This window comes from Anser cygnoides, chromosome 11 (assembly GCF_040182565.1).
Source record: "Anser cygnoides isolate HZ-2024a breed goose chromosome 11, Taihu_goose_T2T_genome, whole genome shotgun sequence".
Classification (NCBI taxonomy): Eukaryota; Metazoa; Chordata; class Aves; order Anseriformes; family Anatidae; genus Anser; species Anser cygnoides.
This window is the reverse complement of record NC_089883.1, coordinates 2,148,568-2,167,131: the sequence shown is the minus strand read 5'-3', so window position 1 is coordinate 2,167,131 and position 18,564 is coordinate 2,148,568. Positions and strand designations below refer to the sequence as shown.

Sequence of the window (18,564 nt, the reverse complement as noted above, 5' to 3'; positions counted from 1 at the left end):
TTTAAAACCCCTTGTGACCCAAACCATTCTGTGATTCTGAACCAGTGACGCTGTCCCTCGGGGCGGGGGGGGTACGGTGTCACTCGGGCGTCCAGGCGAGGCGGTGCTGGGCCTCCCCAGCACCATCTGCTTGCACGGCGGCCTCCTCCACCCGGCCTCCTCCACCCGGCCTCCTCCACCCGGCCCCGCCCCCGCTGCCTCCCTGCCCGCAGGCAGCTCCGCACCCAGCTCCGGGACTGGGGGGGGGCACAGCCGTTTGCACCCCCGAGGCCTGGGGTGCGCGTCCCACCCGTCTTCTCTTAGCCGAGCCGATTTATACCCGGCCTCAAAAGATTTTACGGCCGTCCTCCGTAAAAAGAGAGCAGCCCGGTGCCCCGGGGCTCCCTGCTCGGGCAAACGGCTGTGACGCGAGCCGGGGATCCGTGGAAACTTCCACTCCGGAGGAGATCAAGGAAATTCCTCTGCGAGTACAAAGTAAGGTAAAGATCCTATGTGCGCGGCGAGTTGCTTTTCCCCCCATTGTTGAGCTATTTTAATGAAAGGGAAATGTCAGCAAAAGTATGTTTAAAAAAATGTCACTCACGCATCGCTGGGTTTAGAGTAAGAGCGCTCTGGGCAGCCTCTTCGCTGCTGAAACAGAAAAATTAAGCTGTGTTTTATGCCCAGATGATTACGGCCCCGTATTTTGAAATATCCCTGCTCTTTTCCACGGAGAGTCATCGCTGTGGGCCTTGGGAGCTGGACTGAATCCAGCCGCGCTCGAAAGGGTCGGTCATTCGAGACTTCTAGCATTAGAGATCTTTGCAAATCAGTTTTGCTCTCGCCGTCCTGAATTTGTTTGTGTAAAAAGCCTCGGTGGATTCGGTATGCGTCTGTGTCTTTGAAGGGCTCTGCTTCAAAGGCTGCTTGCGCTCGGTGTCCTGTATGCTGATACTCGCTGCCCGTGCGGCTCGGCTGCCTCGCCTGGAAAAGCCTCGGCTCTCGACTGGGTTAAAACCTGCAGGAAGGAAAAGCCGAGCTTGGGGTTTGGAAGCCATCAAGGAAACTGCATGAGGGAGGGGTGAGCGAGCCTACCTGGGCTGGTTTATGGCTTAGCAGAGATAACGAGCTTTTCTTCAGCACCCGGGTGAGCGCATTGATCTGTAGGAGACAGCACGGGGCTCGTCCTGGAGCTGATCCATGGGGCAAGTGCCTGGTTTGGAGGAGGCTTCCCACAGCTTGTGGTGCTTGGGGCGCGTGAATAAGCTGAGATACTGCTCAGGATGTGTAGCGTGCAGGAGCAGGGGTGGGTCCCCAAAGCGCTGTGCCTTTATCCTGACGGCGAGTCCTCGGTGTGCTGCTTCTCGTGGGTGGCACGGGCTCGTACGGGATCAGACTCGAACTGTCTGGGGTCAGGGGTGCGAAGGCAGCGGCGAGCGCTGGCGGTGCCCACCCAGACTTCATGGGTCAGGTCCCCCCTACCTGGGGTTGTTTCCGAGGTGCCACCCGGCACGGCCACGGCGAGGGGGAGCGATCTGGGCTGGCCTTTCGGAAATCGGGCACTCGAGCGCTTCCCGAGCGGTGCTCAGTGGCGCAGGTGCAGCCAAATGCCACCAGTGAAACCGCTTCCGTGTCTGCAGGTGGAAGGATTCGCTGGTGTATTTACGCTCGCGGTCCCTTTCCAGCTTGATTTTACATCCAGAGTAACCTAGGAGCATGACCCCAATATCCATGGAGAGACGAAGTACCTTAGCGAGAGGTTGCAGGTGGTGATTTCTGTGCCACATTGGTGCTGCCCGGGTAGCAGTCCTCTTACTGAGGTTAATCTGATCTGATATTAGATTAATGCATAAATCCGTGTCTGAGCCATTCTTCTGGACCCTCACTGCAGGCTACAGGGAGAAGGAGCCACTTGCAGGGTGCCGGGATGTGTCCTCGTGCCCGCCACGCCAGCGGAGGGGATTTAGGTGCTCGTGCACAGGAAACCCAAACTATTTTTAAAAGAGGGAAACGTACCGCGCTGGCTCGGCCCTGCTCTCCCCGAAATGAATGGCACAGTTCTCAGCGCCTTCAGTCGGCGCTGGACGGGGGCCATTGTTTCATAGCAGTTGGGAGCATGACGTCAGGGGCAGAAAATAGCGTTTGTTGTTATCAGAGCAAAAGTTGAGTTTCTTGCAGTCTTTTCCCCGGGCTGCCGCCCCTTCCAGCCTTCCCCGCGGGAACCCGCGCGCGGCTCCCCGGCCCCTCCTGATTGCTTTTCCAGCCCCGTTACACAACGCGCGGCTGCTTGGCTCGGTGAGCTGGGGGCGAGCAGCGTCAATAGCTGGAGATGCACAGAAAGGGGAACGGGCTTGGCTGGGCTTTTAGGGCCTTTGAGGTGAACGATGCCAAGTAAACGGGGAGTTTTGCTAACCGAAGAGCTCATGGGGAGCAGCTCAGCCAGGCGCAGTGGCGTGCAGCCACCCGGGGACCTGGTGTTGAGCGGGGCTCAGGGCTCACGGAGACAAATGTCCCCTTGGGCTTGGGGTCTGGGGCTTGAATGATGGATTTATAAAGGAAGTAAGGACAGGAGGGCTGCTAACAGCACGTGGGGGTGCTTAGCCTTCTGTCCTTGGAGGCTGCGCTGTGTCGATCAAGCTCTGCCTTAAAGGAACTTCACGTTCCCATTCATCCGCTGCTGCTGCGTTGTCCTCCGAGAAAACCCTTCAGAGCGTTTCTGCTCCAGGTTTGCTCACAGCAGGCTTTCCCCCACTTATCCTAGGTCTCTCCTAGTTGCTCTTTCCTTCAGGTTTCGCAGCACAGGCTGGGGAAGGCGCTGGGCCCCGACCCAGCTTTGCCATCGCTCTTGCCAGCAGGCGTTGAGGTGGCATTTGTGAGCTACGGTCGCTGAGAAGCAGGGAACGGGCAGAACTTCGGTGGCTCGATCCTTCCATTTGGTGTAATTGTATCGTTAGAAGAAGGAATTACCCCAGAATGTTAAGTGTTGGAGCTGTTTTGTGCCACTGATGGCGGAGTTTGTATGATCCAGGCTTGCTTCATAGCTGGTGGCAGCCTGAACAGCCCGGTAGCATCTGAAAAAGACAATTTGAGTGCCGTGGCCAGTCTCAGCTCCGAGTTACAGCTGTCTAAATCCAACCTCGGGGAAGTCAGGTGAGTTGCTTTGAATGTCTGGTCAATATATGGGGCAGAACCTGCATTCCCCCGTGTGCATTGGGGCAGAATTGATTTAAAAAAAAGGAGGAAAATAAGGAAAATAGGTTGGTGGCTGGTGACAGGCTGCTCACTGCAGGCTGGGTGTTGGGCTGCTCCGCTTGCACCGAGCGTGGTGCTTTCCTGTAAGAATCGGTGCTTTGGAAAACGGGTCGCCTCGAAGAGCAGCGGCCGCTTGCGGAGGGCACCGGGTTATGACAATATATAGAAGCGAGCGGTGCTTCTAGAAACGCAAGGAATGTGAAAATGTTTAAATGATTTAGTAGGAGAAAACTTTATTTAAACATTTAATCGAAAAGCACGCTTTCATCTTTGAAACATCAGTGTTTGAACTTCCATCCAAGTTTTTTTCTGGGCTTTCCTTGCACTTCATCATACACAACACAAAGCCGTGCCTCGCGAATGAATAAACTCCGAGTTCCCCCTTCCCATTTGTTGTTGTTGCCTCAAACACACCTAAGTTACAGCGAGGGAGCAGTTCCGGGGCAAACTGCTGAACAAGTTGTTCCCTGCTTTAGTCAGGGAGATGCGCGTTTATTTGAAGAATTGGAGCTAGAAGGTCCCGTGTCCAAGCAAACCTCATAAAACTGCACAGCTTTCCGTATGGAAACCGCCCTGGGTACAGATGCAGCTGTCAGCACGACGTTTTTTCCCCGTCACAAGCCAAAATCCACCTAGGGGAAGCGCATCTCCGTGGTGAGGGCCCGGCCGTGTTTGGGTGCAGGGGTGCAGAAGGCAGCCGGAAGAAATCCCGGTTCGGGTCAGCCGTGGCACACAGCACTCAGAAGAAACTCAGTTAATCACTTACTTCTTGAAGAAAATCACTTATTTCTTGAAGCGGTGCTTAGTAGAGGCTGATTTTGGATGGATATTGTTGTTGCCCGTATGACGTAAAATCCAGGGCTTGAATTTCTAAGGGAAGAATCTCAGGGCTTCTGTCCAGAATGAGGGGTCCACTGTATGGCAACTCTAAATCGATTTTTTTAAAACAATGACACTGGAATTATACTTGCTGCGATGGCTTGGTGCACACACACACCTTCCATTTTGGGGTGAACGAAGGGGATCAGCTTCGTAATTATTTCCTGCCCGTTCCAGTGCAAGAAAGCACCAGCACACGAGCATGAGGCAGGATGGAGCCCGTCATCGAGCTCTGGGAGCTCTGTGCCACATCAGCCTCACCACTGCCACTTCTGGCCCGCTGGGTCCAGGATTGGCTTTGGAAATGTCCCCGTTTGTGCTCCTAAAAACGTCCCTGCGTGTGCCGCACCAGTGGCCTGCCGTGCTCCGACGTGGAGATTTACGCTCCCTAAGTACATTGTAGAAATTTTCTAAAGTAGCTTAAATATTTACACAGTAAGCATTTAAGGAAACTGTGTTATGTCTCTGAAGGAGCTGCTGCTCCTTTGGGCCCAGCAGACCATGAACGAGGTCTTTTTTTTTCTTTTTTTTTTAATTGTCTGACCTCCAGGAATTTCTTTTTTCTTTTTCACCTAACTGTTTTGAAGCAGACAAACAAATGGAAATTCATACACAGGAACCTATAAATAATGTTAATGGCCTGGCTTGTGTCCTCAAACGCCAGGAAATTTAGAGGCACGACGGCGAGCTGGCCCTGGCCCTGGCCGGGAGGGGACGGTGGGCGAGGGCAGCGCGCGTCCCGGCGGTGCCACCCATGGGTGGCCATCCCCAGGGAGCGACGGGTGCTGGGCACAGCCGGGGGGGCGCGTGGGGACCCGCACGTGCCAGGTCCCGTCTGGCAGGGAGAGCTGTGACCCTGGGATGCTGAGCATCACGGGGTTTAGGGCTTTGGGTTTGACGTCCTGGTTTGCAGAGGGATGTTGGACCGCGGAGCTTTTTCTGACACCGAGGACGTGGTCGTGGTGCGGTGGTTTTGGGGACGGCGTGAGCATCCCTGGGGCGTCCAGCCCTGCATCCCTCACCACTCCTTGCCAGCCCCAGAAATGCTGTGCCAGGCCCCGGGGCGGGCTCTGGTGGCAGCCACAGCTCTGCCTGCTTTGCTTTGCCCTTGCCCCGGGGTGGACAACTTTCTTTTGCCATCAGATTGGAATTTGCAAGGCTCCAGCATTGCCGCTCCTCTTCAGCGTGCAGCAGCCTCCGGCTCGCACAGGGTCCCGGCGCCAGCAGCCCCTCGTGGGGCTCCCCAGCAGCACGTCCCTGTGCGCTTCCCGAGATGCACGTTTTCTTTCTTTCCTCCTGCTTGCACGGCAAACGGATGTTTAGATCAGAAAGGAAATCAGGTCGCTGTTTTCTCGGCTCCGCGTGCAGCAAACGGCCCTTCAAAATAACTCCTGCCTCGCGGTGCCAGGAAAAACAGCGGAGCCAAAGCGTTGCAAGCAAAGAATTGCTCCTTCTGTGAGAGCCCTCCTCTTCTGCTCCAAGTCTGCATGTCGGACCCGCTGCTTTTAGGTTTTGTTTTGAGGTTTTGAACCCCGTGAGCTGTTGCTTCCAAAGCGAAGGGATTTAGCACACAGTAGGCGCCAGATCTCGCTGGTGACTTGCTTGGACGGGGCAGCTTTGGGGTGGGAAGTTGAATTACGGGTTGTCAATTTGGGACCCAGTGCTGGGACCCAAAGTGCCTGGTGCCGTGCTGGGGCGGCCGAGGCGAGGTGGCCCCGGGGGGTGGGGGTGGTGGGGAGGGACAGTGCTCCCCGGGGTGTCCCCGCGGGGCCGGGATCCCTGCAGGGGGATTTTGGCCAGCGCTGTGGGAAGAGCGCTGCAGCCTCCGCACAGCCCAGCCCGCGTGAGTCAGCCTGGGCAGGAAGGGAAAAGATCGGCAGGTTTGGAAAAGCGGCTGGGAGGGCAGGCGATGCCCTGCCTGCACCCTGCCTGCACCCGCACCCCGCTGGTACCCAGGATGGGGTGGGTGCCACCAGCCCTTCCCTGGCTGCTGGCCCCCCAAAAAGCTGTCACCCGTTAGCCCCCGGCTGCTGGGGTGCTCTGGCTGTACAAAAACCGTGATTTTGGGGCAGAACCATGATTTTGGAGCCTGTCCCCATCTCACTGGGGACAGGCTCGGTGACGCTGCGGTGACTGCAGGCACCGGTGCGCCAGGGCGGTGCTGGGGAGCAGGGGTTTTGTTTTTCGACTTGATTTTATTTTTTTTTTTCATTGGGAAATGCAGCCTCTTGCAGTCATGCTGTCACAGTTAAAATAAGGTTTAAATTACAGGGCTGGCTGTGGCTTTTTCCCTTTCTTTCAGAATTTTTGCCAACTTGCAATTTACTTAATGAAATCCTGCTATTTCGTTTAACAGGGATATTTTTTGCAGATGTTGATTTAACCCAGCTTTATAAAATATGTGAACTGTGCAGTTTCTTTCCTATTTTTAACAATTTCAGGATTCTGGTGCAGTAACACGACAGAGTTTCTAACGTCGATAGCGTGGTTTGTTTGTCCCGTGCAAAGGCTGAGGTTGAAGGCTGAGGCTTTCCGTGTCGCTCGCGGCCACTCCTCCCCATCAGAAACGGTCAAAATGTTGCAATAACGAGCAAAAGGAATCCAAAGGAGGAAAGCGTCGAGAGTTGGAAGCTCTCCGCTGCTCCGTGCATGCGTTTCTGCAAAATCTCGGACTGGGCTTGCACGCAGTTACTCCTCAGGTGGTTTTGAGCAGGGGGTTCAAAAATACTCATCTGTATCTGCTATATAGATGAGCCGTAGGAGAACAGAAAGAGGAACGAGGCTCTCCCCAGTGGTTGACAGGCTGTGTTTTTAATGTATTTCCCCAAATACGCCTCACTTTATTTTTTGAGCTCGGTTTCCCTGGAGGGGAGAGGAATTCGGCATTTCTCCGTTAGCGCTTGGCTGAGCTGGGGGGCGCAGTCTTGAGCTCGTTAGCCGTAACGAAGCGCTCATGTGCTCCGGTAATCTCCCTGCCTTTGATTTACAAAGAGCCTGACCTGCTCTGCCTCCCTCCTGCTCCAGCCCCTCGATGGGAAAGGCAGGCACGAAGCATCTCGGGGACACCCCCGGAGGGGCTGCAGCCAGGATCCTGGAACAAACCCGCCCTGGAAAAGATCACTTTTAGCCTTAAATTTCAGCTGCCCCCACAAACAAGGACGGCTCGTTCAAGGAGGGTGGGAGGGTTTTTCACCCAAACAGAGCCCTTCTTTGCCGACACCCGCTCGTACACCCGGTGCCGTTGGCTGGGTTATGTTGAGTGAGCGTTACTGGAAATGGGAGCCCTGGAGCCCCGTCCCCACTGTAACACATCCGTCCCCTTCCCTTCGGACACCCAGAGGGAAGCAGGAGAGTCGGGGTGGCTGGGATTCGTGTCAGTGCGGCGGGACGCGATGCATCCCACTGAGCTGTGCGTATTTTGGTATTTTCCTTTTTCCTTTTTTTTTTTTTTTTTAAGGAACTGTGGTTTTCAGAAATGAAAACAAACGCTCCGTGGCCAGGGAGGGTGAGGAGCGTGAGTCACCTCCACTGGCCGCGCGCACACACGCGGCGAGGAGCTCTGCTGGCTCGGAGATCATCATGAGATGCTTTTGGGGACTCGTGGAGACCCCGCGCTGCTGTCCCGCGGGGGCCTGCAAACATCGTCGGGGTTACAGAAATGCTGCTTCACCTCGTCCCGCCCCTGCTTATCCCTTGCAGAATGGGAGGCTTGGTGGTCACGGCCATCGCGGTGGCACAAGTCCTCCCAGGAGGCAGAAATGGCCAGCGTGGCATCCTCGCTGCTTGGCTGGTGAGGATGAGGGACTGGCTATGGGGCTTGGATCCGGAGAGGCTGAAGTCATTGTTTAGTCTTTGCTTGAAGCGGGAGTAAGAGCCCATGGATGTTGGCCACGAGCAATCGGTGGTGGAGCAAGCCGCTCGCTGCAGGGAAGGGCTGGAATAGCCCCAGAAGATGTTTACACATAAATACATGAAGCAGCTATCGGAAAATCTGGCGTGTGGGGGTGCACACGCATGCACGCAGCCCTCTGCACGTTCGGCCTGGCTGCAGCCGTGCAGACGTGCGGGAGCGAGCGGGCGCGGGAGGGCAGGAGCCGTCCCCAGCACCCCGCCACTATCCCATAGCGTTGCAGTGCTCTCCACCAGGTAACACCCCCGGGACCTTCCCTTAGAGACGTAGCCCTTCGGCGTGTCTTGCACACAGCGGGGATTGTTTCCTTGCGAAATCCAAGGTCTTTAAATTTCTGCTAAATTTCTGCAAAGCCGCCGCAAGGGGACTCAGAGCGAACGCGGGCGAGCGCAGCCGCGATGCTGCAGCCCCGGGGCTCGGCCAGGCAGCGAGACCGGGGGCGAGATCTGGCTGGAGAAGGGTCCTGGGCTTTGGGCGATGAGAACAGAGCCTGGATTTCTGTGCTGCTCGCAGCCCCTGCTTGGTTCCCGTATCTGCAAGGGCACTGCGAAAAAAACTGTATAAAGGTGGCTTGGGGAGGATTGGTAAGCCTGCGGGGAGGTGACAGCCAGAGCCCTTTTGGGGAGTGAGGAGGGATTGGGATGTGGGACCCGCAGCCAGTGCGGGCATCAGGGAAGGTTTTGGGGGAAAATCCGAGGTTTTGGTTCTCCCAGCGCTCCCAGGCTGGGATCTGGGGGCTGTGCAGGGACAGACTCTGCATCCAGGCGGCCAGGGAGGAGCAAAGCATCTCATTCCCAGCCCCCTTGGACAAAAACACTTGACGGGCTCCTGCTTGTTGCACCCGGGGAGCCTCTCCAGTCCGGCACTCCTCCGTGGCAGCTTGTTTTCCAGGTTGGTGATAGCTCCTGCAGCTCTTGCAGTCCTTGACACTCACCGTTGGGTTGGCATCCAGCCGACAGACATCTGTCTGCAGCGCCCAGCATCGCAAAGATGCTGCTCAGGGCTGCACGGTGGCCTCAAGCCGGCCAGATCAGGGTGGCCTTGGTTTTTTTTTGCTGTTCTCACGTCGCCTGACCCCTCCAGATCCCCTCCACTTGTTTGCAGGCGTCGCAGTAATAGAGAGGAGAGCAGGTGGAGGCTGCGCCTGTGCTCACACTGGAGGAGGTGGCTCAGGCTGTGGTGCGGTCCCAGGCTCTTAAAATACAGCTGGCGGTGGTGCTTGAGTTGGTGTGGCTTGGATTGTCCTCTCAGGGAAGCATCTCCACTCGCTTTCTGGTTAGGAAATGCAGAAAAGCACGGTGAAACTGGTGCACTCTCAGCTGGCTTTGTAGTCCAGTGCGAGCGCTGCAGCCCCAAGTCCCCAGCACTGCTGGGGGTGCAGGGTTTGTGCCTGGGGCAGGGCCCCGCTGGGAGGCACAGAGCTTCCATCTCCTGGACACGGCCGATTGTGGTGGGCAGGATGGAGCCGAGCTGGAATTTGGGGCTGGGACTGTGCTGGGGGTGGCAGGAGATGGGGTTTGGGGAGCTGGTGCGGCTTTCGCTGCATGCACGCATATCCGTGCCTTCTGTTTGGAGGCACTCAGTGCTCTGAATTGTGCAACAAGTAGAGTTTAAGAAGGTCTTCTTTTAAAAAAATACACCGTTTTCTTTCTGTGGTGGGCCGAGGGATGTGCGTGTGGCATCCTGAGTGGTCCTGCTGCTGCTGCCGCAGATGCTTCAGTAATTTTAGTGAGCGTGGGGAGCAGGAAGGTTTGAGCATCCTCAGAGGCATCTCTGCCACCGTCTTTTTGACGTTCTCACCACACCAGCGTCTGGCTTCCCAAAACTGCTCCGTAACCTCAGCATCGCAGCCCCCCTGGGCGGAAAACCCTCGGCTTAGTGCTGGTGGGCACCAGGCAGGGCTTGGATCCGGACGCGGAGGAGAATTGTTCCCATTTCTCTTCAGAGGAACCTAGTAATTAATTTTTGCTTTTAAAACACTTGGAAGCTCTCGGCTGCAACTGCTCCACGAGCAAAAACTGTTGTTATTTACAAACACCCTTTTCCAGTATGTTTCTTCTATGGGATGCTCCGAGTTGTGGCAGCGTTTCCAGCTCTGGCCATGGAGCAGATGATTTTCCTTCCCGAGAGCATCCCCAGGGATCTCGAAGAGCACCCAGAGCTGCTCTGACATGGCCAGCTCCAAAGCAAGCGGCACAGATGGCTTCAAACGAGAGCAGAGCTCAGCGGCTCCCATGGGATTTGCCACATTTTGCTTACAGGGTCATTTGGAGGAGCTGAAAACTTAGGAGTGCTTGACCTAAAAATAAAAAAAAGGGATTTTTTTTTTCTCCCATTTCTTTGCGGCAGCCTCCCCTTGTCTCTCACTACTTCCCTGCGGAGAGCACTCAAGGAATGAGGCTTTTCCCCTGGTTTTAGTGCATTTTGTGCACCGTGCCCAGCAAACAAAGCCGACCCCTGCTAGGCACTGCTGGGGAGATTCTCAGCAAACCTCCCGATATTACGGCACATCGGTTCGCGCAGTCCCCAAACCCGGGATTTCGCAGGACTCGGACGTGCCCAGGGCTGGCTTCCAGGAGTGGAGAAACCTCAGCCAAATTACGGCTGATGACAGGTCTGGTGCTTTCATAATTGGCAGCGACTGCAGGTGATTACGTTCTGGGCTGCTTTTGAAGATGTATTTACATTGTTGTGTTTGCTTCGACGTGCCAGGCACAGCGCGGTTCATGCACAACGCCTGCAAGAGAAGCCGAGGTTACACCGAGACTGCTCGACTCAAACAAAAAATCACCCAAATCTCCAAAAACACTGGCCTCGGAAGGAACGCATAAAAACGTCAGTGAAAATACCTGAGTGATGCTTTTCCAGTTTTCTTACTTTTGGGGCTTTTTTCACCCTTGGCTGAAAAGACCTTTGGAAACCATACAGGGGAGATGGAAAAAAAAATTTCCTAAAATCCCTTAAACAACCGTCTGGACTGCATATTTAACGGCTAGAGGAGGTACAGCGGAAACAACCCCCTCGAGTTTAGCTTGAAAATAACCCAGCTGATGATGGCTTATGAATTTCAGGGCAGAACTAAACCCGGCCTGCGTTTGTCTTTGAAGGATATCAGAAATCAGCACGAGCTGATGATTTTACGGAGTGGTTCCTTCTATGCACAGAAAATTGTTTTCGTCCTCGTTCTTGGCGTTGGCCGCTGTCCTGTGTTGCTTTTGTTTCTCGGGCTGCCATGGAAATGTCCCCCTTTCCCCCCAGGCCTCTCCACGCGCCTCTTCCACCGGCTCTGTTGCCCGCCAGACCCTATTTTTTGAACTAATTTAATTAATTAACCCAGCGCAAGTGTTCTTCTGAGTTAATCATCTACTGGGTTAACGAATTAAATCGGCTCATGGAGGAGGCTGGGGAGCGCCAGAGCCCTGGTCCAAGGTAAGGGCCGGAGGAGGAGGAGGAGGAGGAGGAGGAGGAGGAGGAGGGGGAGGAAGGTGCCAGGAGCACGTGCAGGGGATGGAGCAGCTGGGACCCCTGGGCCATGTGGCGGTGCCACCAGGCCAGTCGCACTGTGAAATCCTGCTTCATACCCGAGGCGAATGGAGCCGTACACCTCAGCCTGGCAGGGAGCCGGACGCTCTGCAGCACGGGGAAGGCACAAACCGTGAGGAGAAGGCCGAGGAAGAAGCCTGGGGCCGTCCAACCTCCGCTCCCCCCTTCTCCTCGGCCTAGCCCCTGGTCCCGCCACAGCACGAGCTTCTTGCTTCAGCAGGGAGACCAAGAACTGAACAGAAGAAGGGATCGGGCTGTCCTGGTCCTCACATGGCTTCTGCTGAGGGGCAGCAAAGGGAACCTGCCTCGCTCCACTGGTGGCCCTGGGGCCACCACAGCCTGGCTCCTTCCCTCTCCCCACCTGCATGCTGGTGGCCTTGGGACGGCCCCGGGACCACTCCCGGGCCAATGCTGGAGCTGGTAGAGTGGCTGCAGCCCCTCCAAGTCTGGGGGTGTCCCTCAGGTCCCTCAGGACCCCCCCCTTGCTCCCTGCAAGGTCACACAGGGCTGGGTGGCACGTCCCCTTTCCCCGGTGCCCGCATCCTGCTCCGGTGCTGGCCGCAGCGTGCGGGCTCTCAGAGGGGGCTGAGTGGCACATTCCAACTGAAACTTGTAAGGCTGAGGTATTTTAAGTATATTGGCTTAACGAACATGGTTGTGAGCTTTGCTGGGGCAGATTGACAATTAATTTTTTATTTTTTTTTTTTTTGCAGGGCCATAAAAATTCCATTTCTGCCGTGGAAAGTTTTAACCTCTTCCTTGCCCCGGAGCTTGTTTCTGTGGGCATTAATCAGGGATTTGAGCCGACGGCTCCCTGGTGAACTGTTAAAAGCTTTGGGGGAAATGTGTGTGTTCTTTGTGCCGGGCTCTTTATCTGGAGCCCGCTCCCGGTGCCCTCTTGGATGGCTGTCCCCATCCTGCTGCCGTGCCCTGGGTGCTGGAAACACACTCCTGGGCTGTGGCACAGGGCAGAACAAAGGCTCAGATTGGGGCTACGGTGGAGTAAAATTGAATGGGAAGAGCTTGGCCATGGAGTAACAGATGTGATGGAGCTCAGTGGCTGTGGAAGCGTTAGGAGCAACTCGGGAGTAGCGTGGGGCATGAAAACGGGGCAGGGGCTGAGTCACTTGTGAACATCCCCCTGCGTCCCCTCAGGACTCCCACCCAGGACCCCTCCAGGTGCTGGACGGGTATTTGAGTCCTCATCATATTTGCAGTGTGCTGTGATTTTTTGTTTTTTTTTTTTACATGTGTGGTCTTCCCTGTGGGTGACCCGCCGACAAGTTTTGGAAAGCCCATGAGCAAGATTTGGGGTTACGCGGTGTAAAGGAGGCTGATGGCTCGTGGGGAGCTCTATGAAAAGCCACCCAGCGTGATTCGGGGCTGTTTCAGGCAGAGTCAGCGCAAAAATGGGAATATTCCTCAAAGCACGGCGGTGATGGAGAATCCCGCTTCATATACCCACCGAGCACCCCTGCGGGCCGGCAGCTGCCATCGCAGGATGGTATTCGGGGAGAAATGGGGGCACCACTCCCTTTTCACCCCATTTCTGGGGCCCCGTCGTCACCAGGTTCGGTTTTGCAAGGGGACCCGCAGCAAGGGTCTTCCATCCCATCCCATCCTGCCTCTAAGCGCGACACCAAGCTGTGGGCAGGGACTGTTTTGGAAAAAGCATCTTTCTTTTTTCCCTTCTAATGAACTGCTTTGAACCCTGCTGGCGTAAAGCACTGTCAAATCCCAAATCATGTGAAACCTCCCGTTATTTTCTTTACCTCCACGCTCCGCGGGGAGTGAACACAGTGAGCGCTTACAGCGTGTGCTCTTTGCATTTATTCTCCTACCCGGCTCCCACTCGCCCGAGCCGTGCAAGACCATTTTCCCGTTAAGTTCTGGTTTTGATTCTCCGTCTCGCTTCCTATCTTGTTTTTTTTATCTCAAATTGTTTGAATTTCCTTTTGGATGTGCCTGCTGCAAGGCGCTGCTGCGGCAGAGGAAATGGTGACTGGGAGGAACGAGCCCACGAGTAAACAAGAGCCGGAGTTTCAGCGCGTACGTCTGATCGATGGAGGTGGCTCTGATGGAGGAGATAGCCCTGACGCCAGCCCGAAATGTAGCTGTTAGAAGTTGTAGCCGCCTACAATGATAGTTGTTAAAAATGCGGCGTATACCATCGAGGGAGGCACGGCTGGACTAAAATATTTTCCTTTCTTCAAAAAGAAAGGCAACAAGCACGCCTCTGTTCCAGGGGGAGAAGGGGAAAAAAAAAAGTATTAAAAAAAAAAAAAAAGTGGGTGTTGTTGTCTGTGCATAAAGGGCAGCATGGAAAAAGAGGAGGAAAAATGGAATATTTATTTAAATTGCTTTTCTGCCGGCCGCCCCTGCTGTCTGCTGAGTGGTAGCGGCTAATAGCTGGAGGCGAAACTAATACTTGGCAGCGGATAAGACACAGCACAGGCCCCCTTGTATTAGGGGCTTGCTGAAGTGCTTGCTTTATGTCAGGGCCCGCAAGATGAGTTCATCTTTCCAGGGTTTGTTTGAAAGCACTGGGAGATAAAAGAAGGCGCAGGAGCCCGCGTGGCCGGGGCACGGGAAGGGTCCTGCGGAAGGCTCGGGGTCAGAGCCTCGGTGCTGAGCCTCGAGGTGTCTCCTCGAGGTGTCTCGGTGTGCCCACGGGGCTTCCGCAAGGCGTCTCGGATTCTAGATGCAGCAGAGCACGAGGTGGAAAAAAACCTTCCGATTTTCAGCCCGTGCGTAGATTGACATTTTCACCCCAAAATGTTTGCTCGTTCCTGGAAAGCAGATGTGGCACTGGGGGTGGTGACACCCAAATCAGCCTTGTGCTGCTTTCCTCCTGAGGTTTGAAGTTATCCCATTCTTAAAGGAAGGGAAATTTGGGGGCTGAGTGGTAATTTTTAATAATTGCGATAACAAACCCTACCTACCCAAATGCTTGGTGGAAGTCGAGAGATGAAACATGCAGGTGATTGCTGCTCCATCCAAATCTCTGTTCTGGGTGGAGGTGGAGGGTCAGACGGGCACCAGGGGCCTGGGGGTTTCTGACCCAGAGTTGTGTGACTGTTGTCCTCCTCCCCTCACCCTCCGTGTGCCCGTGGCTGGAGCTTTGCAGGCAACACCGGGCACTTCAGGAGGAGTCGGGTCCAGCCAGCGGTGTGTGGTGGTGAGCGTGGATTTGGCACGTTCATCTCGTGGTCACTGGTGAAGTCCCCATCACCCTTTTGGAGTGCATTTCATTGTTCCTTCGGTTCCTGGGCATCCAGGGCTGGGAGGTCATTTGAGATGGAAAAGCAAATGCAGGTTGTCGTCCAAAGAGCAAGGAAAAGGGGAAAAACCTTTGCGTTTGCTGATTTTTGTCTAAATAGAGCCCATGTCAGGGGCTGTCGCAAACAGGGAGCAAGAAGAGGCACTTGGAGCTCAAAGAGGAGCACAAAACGCACTTTGGAGACTTGTGGCTCTTTGTAATTGCTCCATCCAGGAACGGGCCGGTGGCTGCGGAGCAGCTGCTTGGTCAACATCTCTCCTGGCTTTCTCCTGCTCTTGCTGTGGGTTTGAAGACAAAAGCAGCCCCAGCTGAAGCGTGTCCCCGTTTAGCCTGGCCATTGCCACATCTGCAGGGTCACACGCTGCAGGGCCCGCATTTTCCCATGGCTTTAGGAGGCCCAGGACATCAGCTCCAGCATTAGGAGGCACAAAGCTGTTGTTGTGCTCCTCCATGGTAGGTCACCAGAAATGCAGGGAGAGTTTCCTTCCCTCTTCTGGATACAGCACACATCACACCAAAATGGGGTCGTTGGCGTCTCTGTGGGTTCCTATAAATTATTTGAACAGATATGGGGGGGGAAAGGGTCTGATCTGTCGTTTTGGTGGGGGTTTGGACCACGTGGAGCGGTCGGTGTGAGACGATGAGCATTGCCTGCGGCCAAGGGCATCCCGCTGGCTCTGCCTCCTCCCTGCTTGCACGATTACCCCCATCTCCCTCCCCTTAAATTTGCACAGTTACAACTCAAGTTAAAGTCTAACAAAGCCGCTTAATTCAAAGATCGTTAATGGGGAGGGGAGCCCATTCCCCTCCGGGGGAATTTGAGCCTGAAAAGAAACGGGGCTGCGGGGCTGTGCTTGAAATCCGGTGCGTCAATGGGGTCTCTGAAGCAAAATAATGGCATCACCCCGCGTGCGAGTTAATCAGACTTGATGGCACGGAGGCGGAGGGGTCAGCAGGCCGCAGGCGCGTGATATGTTGTCAGGGAGCTTAATGCCGGACGTAGAGCAGGGCAGAGCTCCTCGCTTGAAATCCCAGAGCGGTTTTCTTTTACCTGGAGGTAGGAGCAGGGCTGATGTCTAGCAAGAGGTTAATTCGCCCCCTCCGGGGCCCTTGTGGGGCTGAGGTTCCCATGTTCCTTCTGGAGGCATCATAAAAACTCCAGTGAGCTTTGAGCAGATTTCTGGCAATCTACATCCCTCCCATCTTCCCTAAATGTAATTCCGAGAAAGAAAAGACGTTTCTTATTGTTCTTGAGAGAATTCCAGTGGCTTTATAGGAGGACATGTATAGTTCAGGGAAACTACTCCCCCTTGGTATGAAATGCCTGCTCAGATTTCGTGTTCCCCCCGTGGGAACATCAGCATTGCTGTTGAAGAATATTACGTAGCAGAGCTGCTGCCGGGTTGCTCACCCGAGCAGTTCGTGGACATCCTCGGCGTTTCAGCTCAACCCAAGTTTGCCTTTGGACATGGGGGTGCAGCACCACAGCAGTGCTGGAGGAGCTTGGGGACCTGCCAAGCTCAGGGGTGGCCAGACCATGGAGGTGGTATCGGGGTACGTTGTCCCAGTGGGCTCTGGGTGCTGCAAGTGGGCGCATCTTGAGTTCGTGGGGTCCTGGCTGCTGGTTGCAGAGCTGAGCATTGAATTAGAAGGGGGTGTTGGGCTCCGTGGGAGCTGGAGGGTGGACCACTGGGGCACCAGCCCTTCCTTGAGCCTTCTTTCCTGGGGCCATTTGACAGAATTGGTTGAAGACAGGCATTGGGTTAAAGACGAGCTTTGTGTTGAAGAAGAGCTTTGGGTTGAAGACGAGCTTTGGGTTAAAGATGAGCTTTGGATTGACGATGAGCTTTGGGTTAAAGACGATCTTTGGGTTGAAGCCAAGTTTTGTTCCCACAAGAACAGAGCTGGTGGGTGGGAAAAACCATTCGTTTGCCCTCGATACTTGTCTTCTCCCGGGTGTCCACAGAAAACCTGACTCTTGCTCTGCTTTCCCCCGCAGATGCCAGCACGTCGCCCGATGCCGTGAAAAGGAGCCATTGGTGCAACGTGGCCTACTGGGAGCACCGGACGCGCGTCGGCCGCCTCTACACAGTGTACGAACAGTCTGTCAGTATATTTTATGACCTACCTCAAGGAAACGGCTTCTGCCTCGGACAGCTAAACCTGGAAAACAGGAGCGAGACTGTGAGAAGGACTCGAAGTAAAATCGGTTACGGGATTTTACTTAGCAAAGAACCGGACGGTGTGTGGGCTTACAATCGCAGCGAGCATCCCATCTTTGTCAACTCCCCGACACTGGACATCCCCAACTGTAGGACTTTGATAGTGCGCAAGGTGATGCCGGGCTATTCCATCAAGGTGTTTGACTACGAGAAGTCCTGCCTCTTGCAGCACACCGCTGAGCTGGATTACGCGGACGGGCCCTACGACCCCAACAGCGTGCGGATCAGCTTCGCCAAGGGCTGGGGGCCCTGTTACTCGAGACAGTTCATCACGTCGTGTCCGTGTTGGCTGGAGATTTTGCTCAGTAACAATCGATAACGGTCAGCCTCTGACGAAAGGAAAAGAAAAAAAAAAAGACGCAGACTATCCCAAATATCACCTACCTAGATTTAATATAAAGTTTTATATATTATATGAAAATATATATTATACTTGTAATTATGGAGTCATTTTTACAATGTAATTATTTATGTATGGTGCAATGTGTATATGGACAAAAAACAGAAAATGCACTTTGGCTTATATAATTCTTTCAATACAGATTTTTTAAAAAAAAATTATACAGCAAAAATAGGAGGAAGCCCTAATTTTGATGTATGGTTTTTTTGAAAATATTATTAATACCCAGACAAAAAGCTAATACCAGTCACTCATTGATAATAAAGTATTCGCATTATAGGGGGGTTTTTTAATTGTCTTTTTTTTTTTTTTTTGTCTTTTTTTTTCCCCTGACTGAAGTTCAGAGCAGCATCTGCTCAGGCTGTGCAGTCAGGAGGGATGTCCAAAGGGGTGACTGCTGTCCCCCATCCCAGCCAGGCCCCTTAGAAAAATGGTCAGTTGCTGGCAGGCTGCAGCTGTGTCCAAGAGGAGGGGAAATGGGGACAGTGTGAGAGCGGGGAGCAAACAGAAGGTGAGAGGGAAATCTCCTGTAGCTGCCCTTGCTCAGGGCTCGCTGCTCTCCAGTAACACACAGCACAATGGGGACGTGGGGACGATGTGTGTGCCTGTTCCCGTTTGTGCAAATCATTGGGTAGCAATGCTGATGGGAAGAGCAGAACAGAGCATGGCCCTAAAGGTCAGTAGGACCCAGTAGGACCAGTCTGCATTGTCCAGTAGGACCAGTTTACATTATTGACCTTGCACTGACTCTGGTACCTCCCGGATGCGTTTGATGGTTGAGAAACAAACGGTGCTTTTGGATAACTCATAGTTGGGTGGATCCTCCGCTGGAGACACCGTAACATGGCCTGAATTTTGGGAACCCCTCCAGCAACCTGAAATAAGGTGGAAGTGAGTTGGACGAGGCTTGTGCAGGTTCGTTCTGTGGCTCTCCCAGTCTCCGTCAGGCAATAAAGCAATACCGAATTGTTTCTAAGAATATCCTTGCTCTGAGGAGCAGTTGCAGCCAGAAGTCCTGGATTGATGAGCTTGTCCCAGCAGAGGTACATTCTGAAAATTGTGGATAAAATCAGACGTTTTGTTGACTTCTGCATCAGCT

The 18,564-nt window shown here is 54.2% G+C and overlaps 1 protein-coding gene across 1 annotated transcript in view; it reads left to right on the top strand.

Annotated features, from left to right (window-relative positions):
• Window positions 1-17,653, top strand: part of SMAD6 (SMAD family member 6) — a 34,887-nt gene extending 17,234 nt beyond the window's left edge. Inside the window, exon 4 of the mRNA XM_067003537.1 lies at window positions 16,843-17,653. Within this exon, the coding sequence (XP_066859638.1) occupies window positions 16,843-17,384 (542 nt within the window). The 3' untranslated portion in view covers window positions 17,385-17,653. The remainder of the gene's footprint in view (window positions 1-16,842) is intronic.
• The last annotated feature ends 911 nt before the right edge of the window (window positions 17,654-18,564 follow it).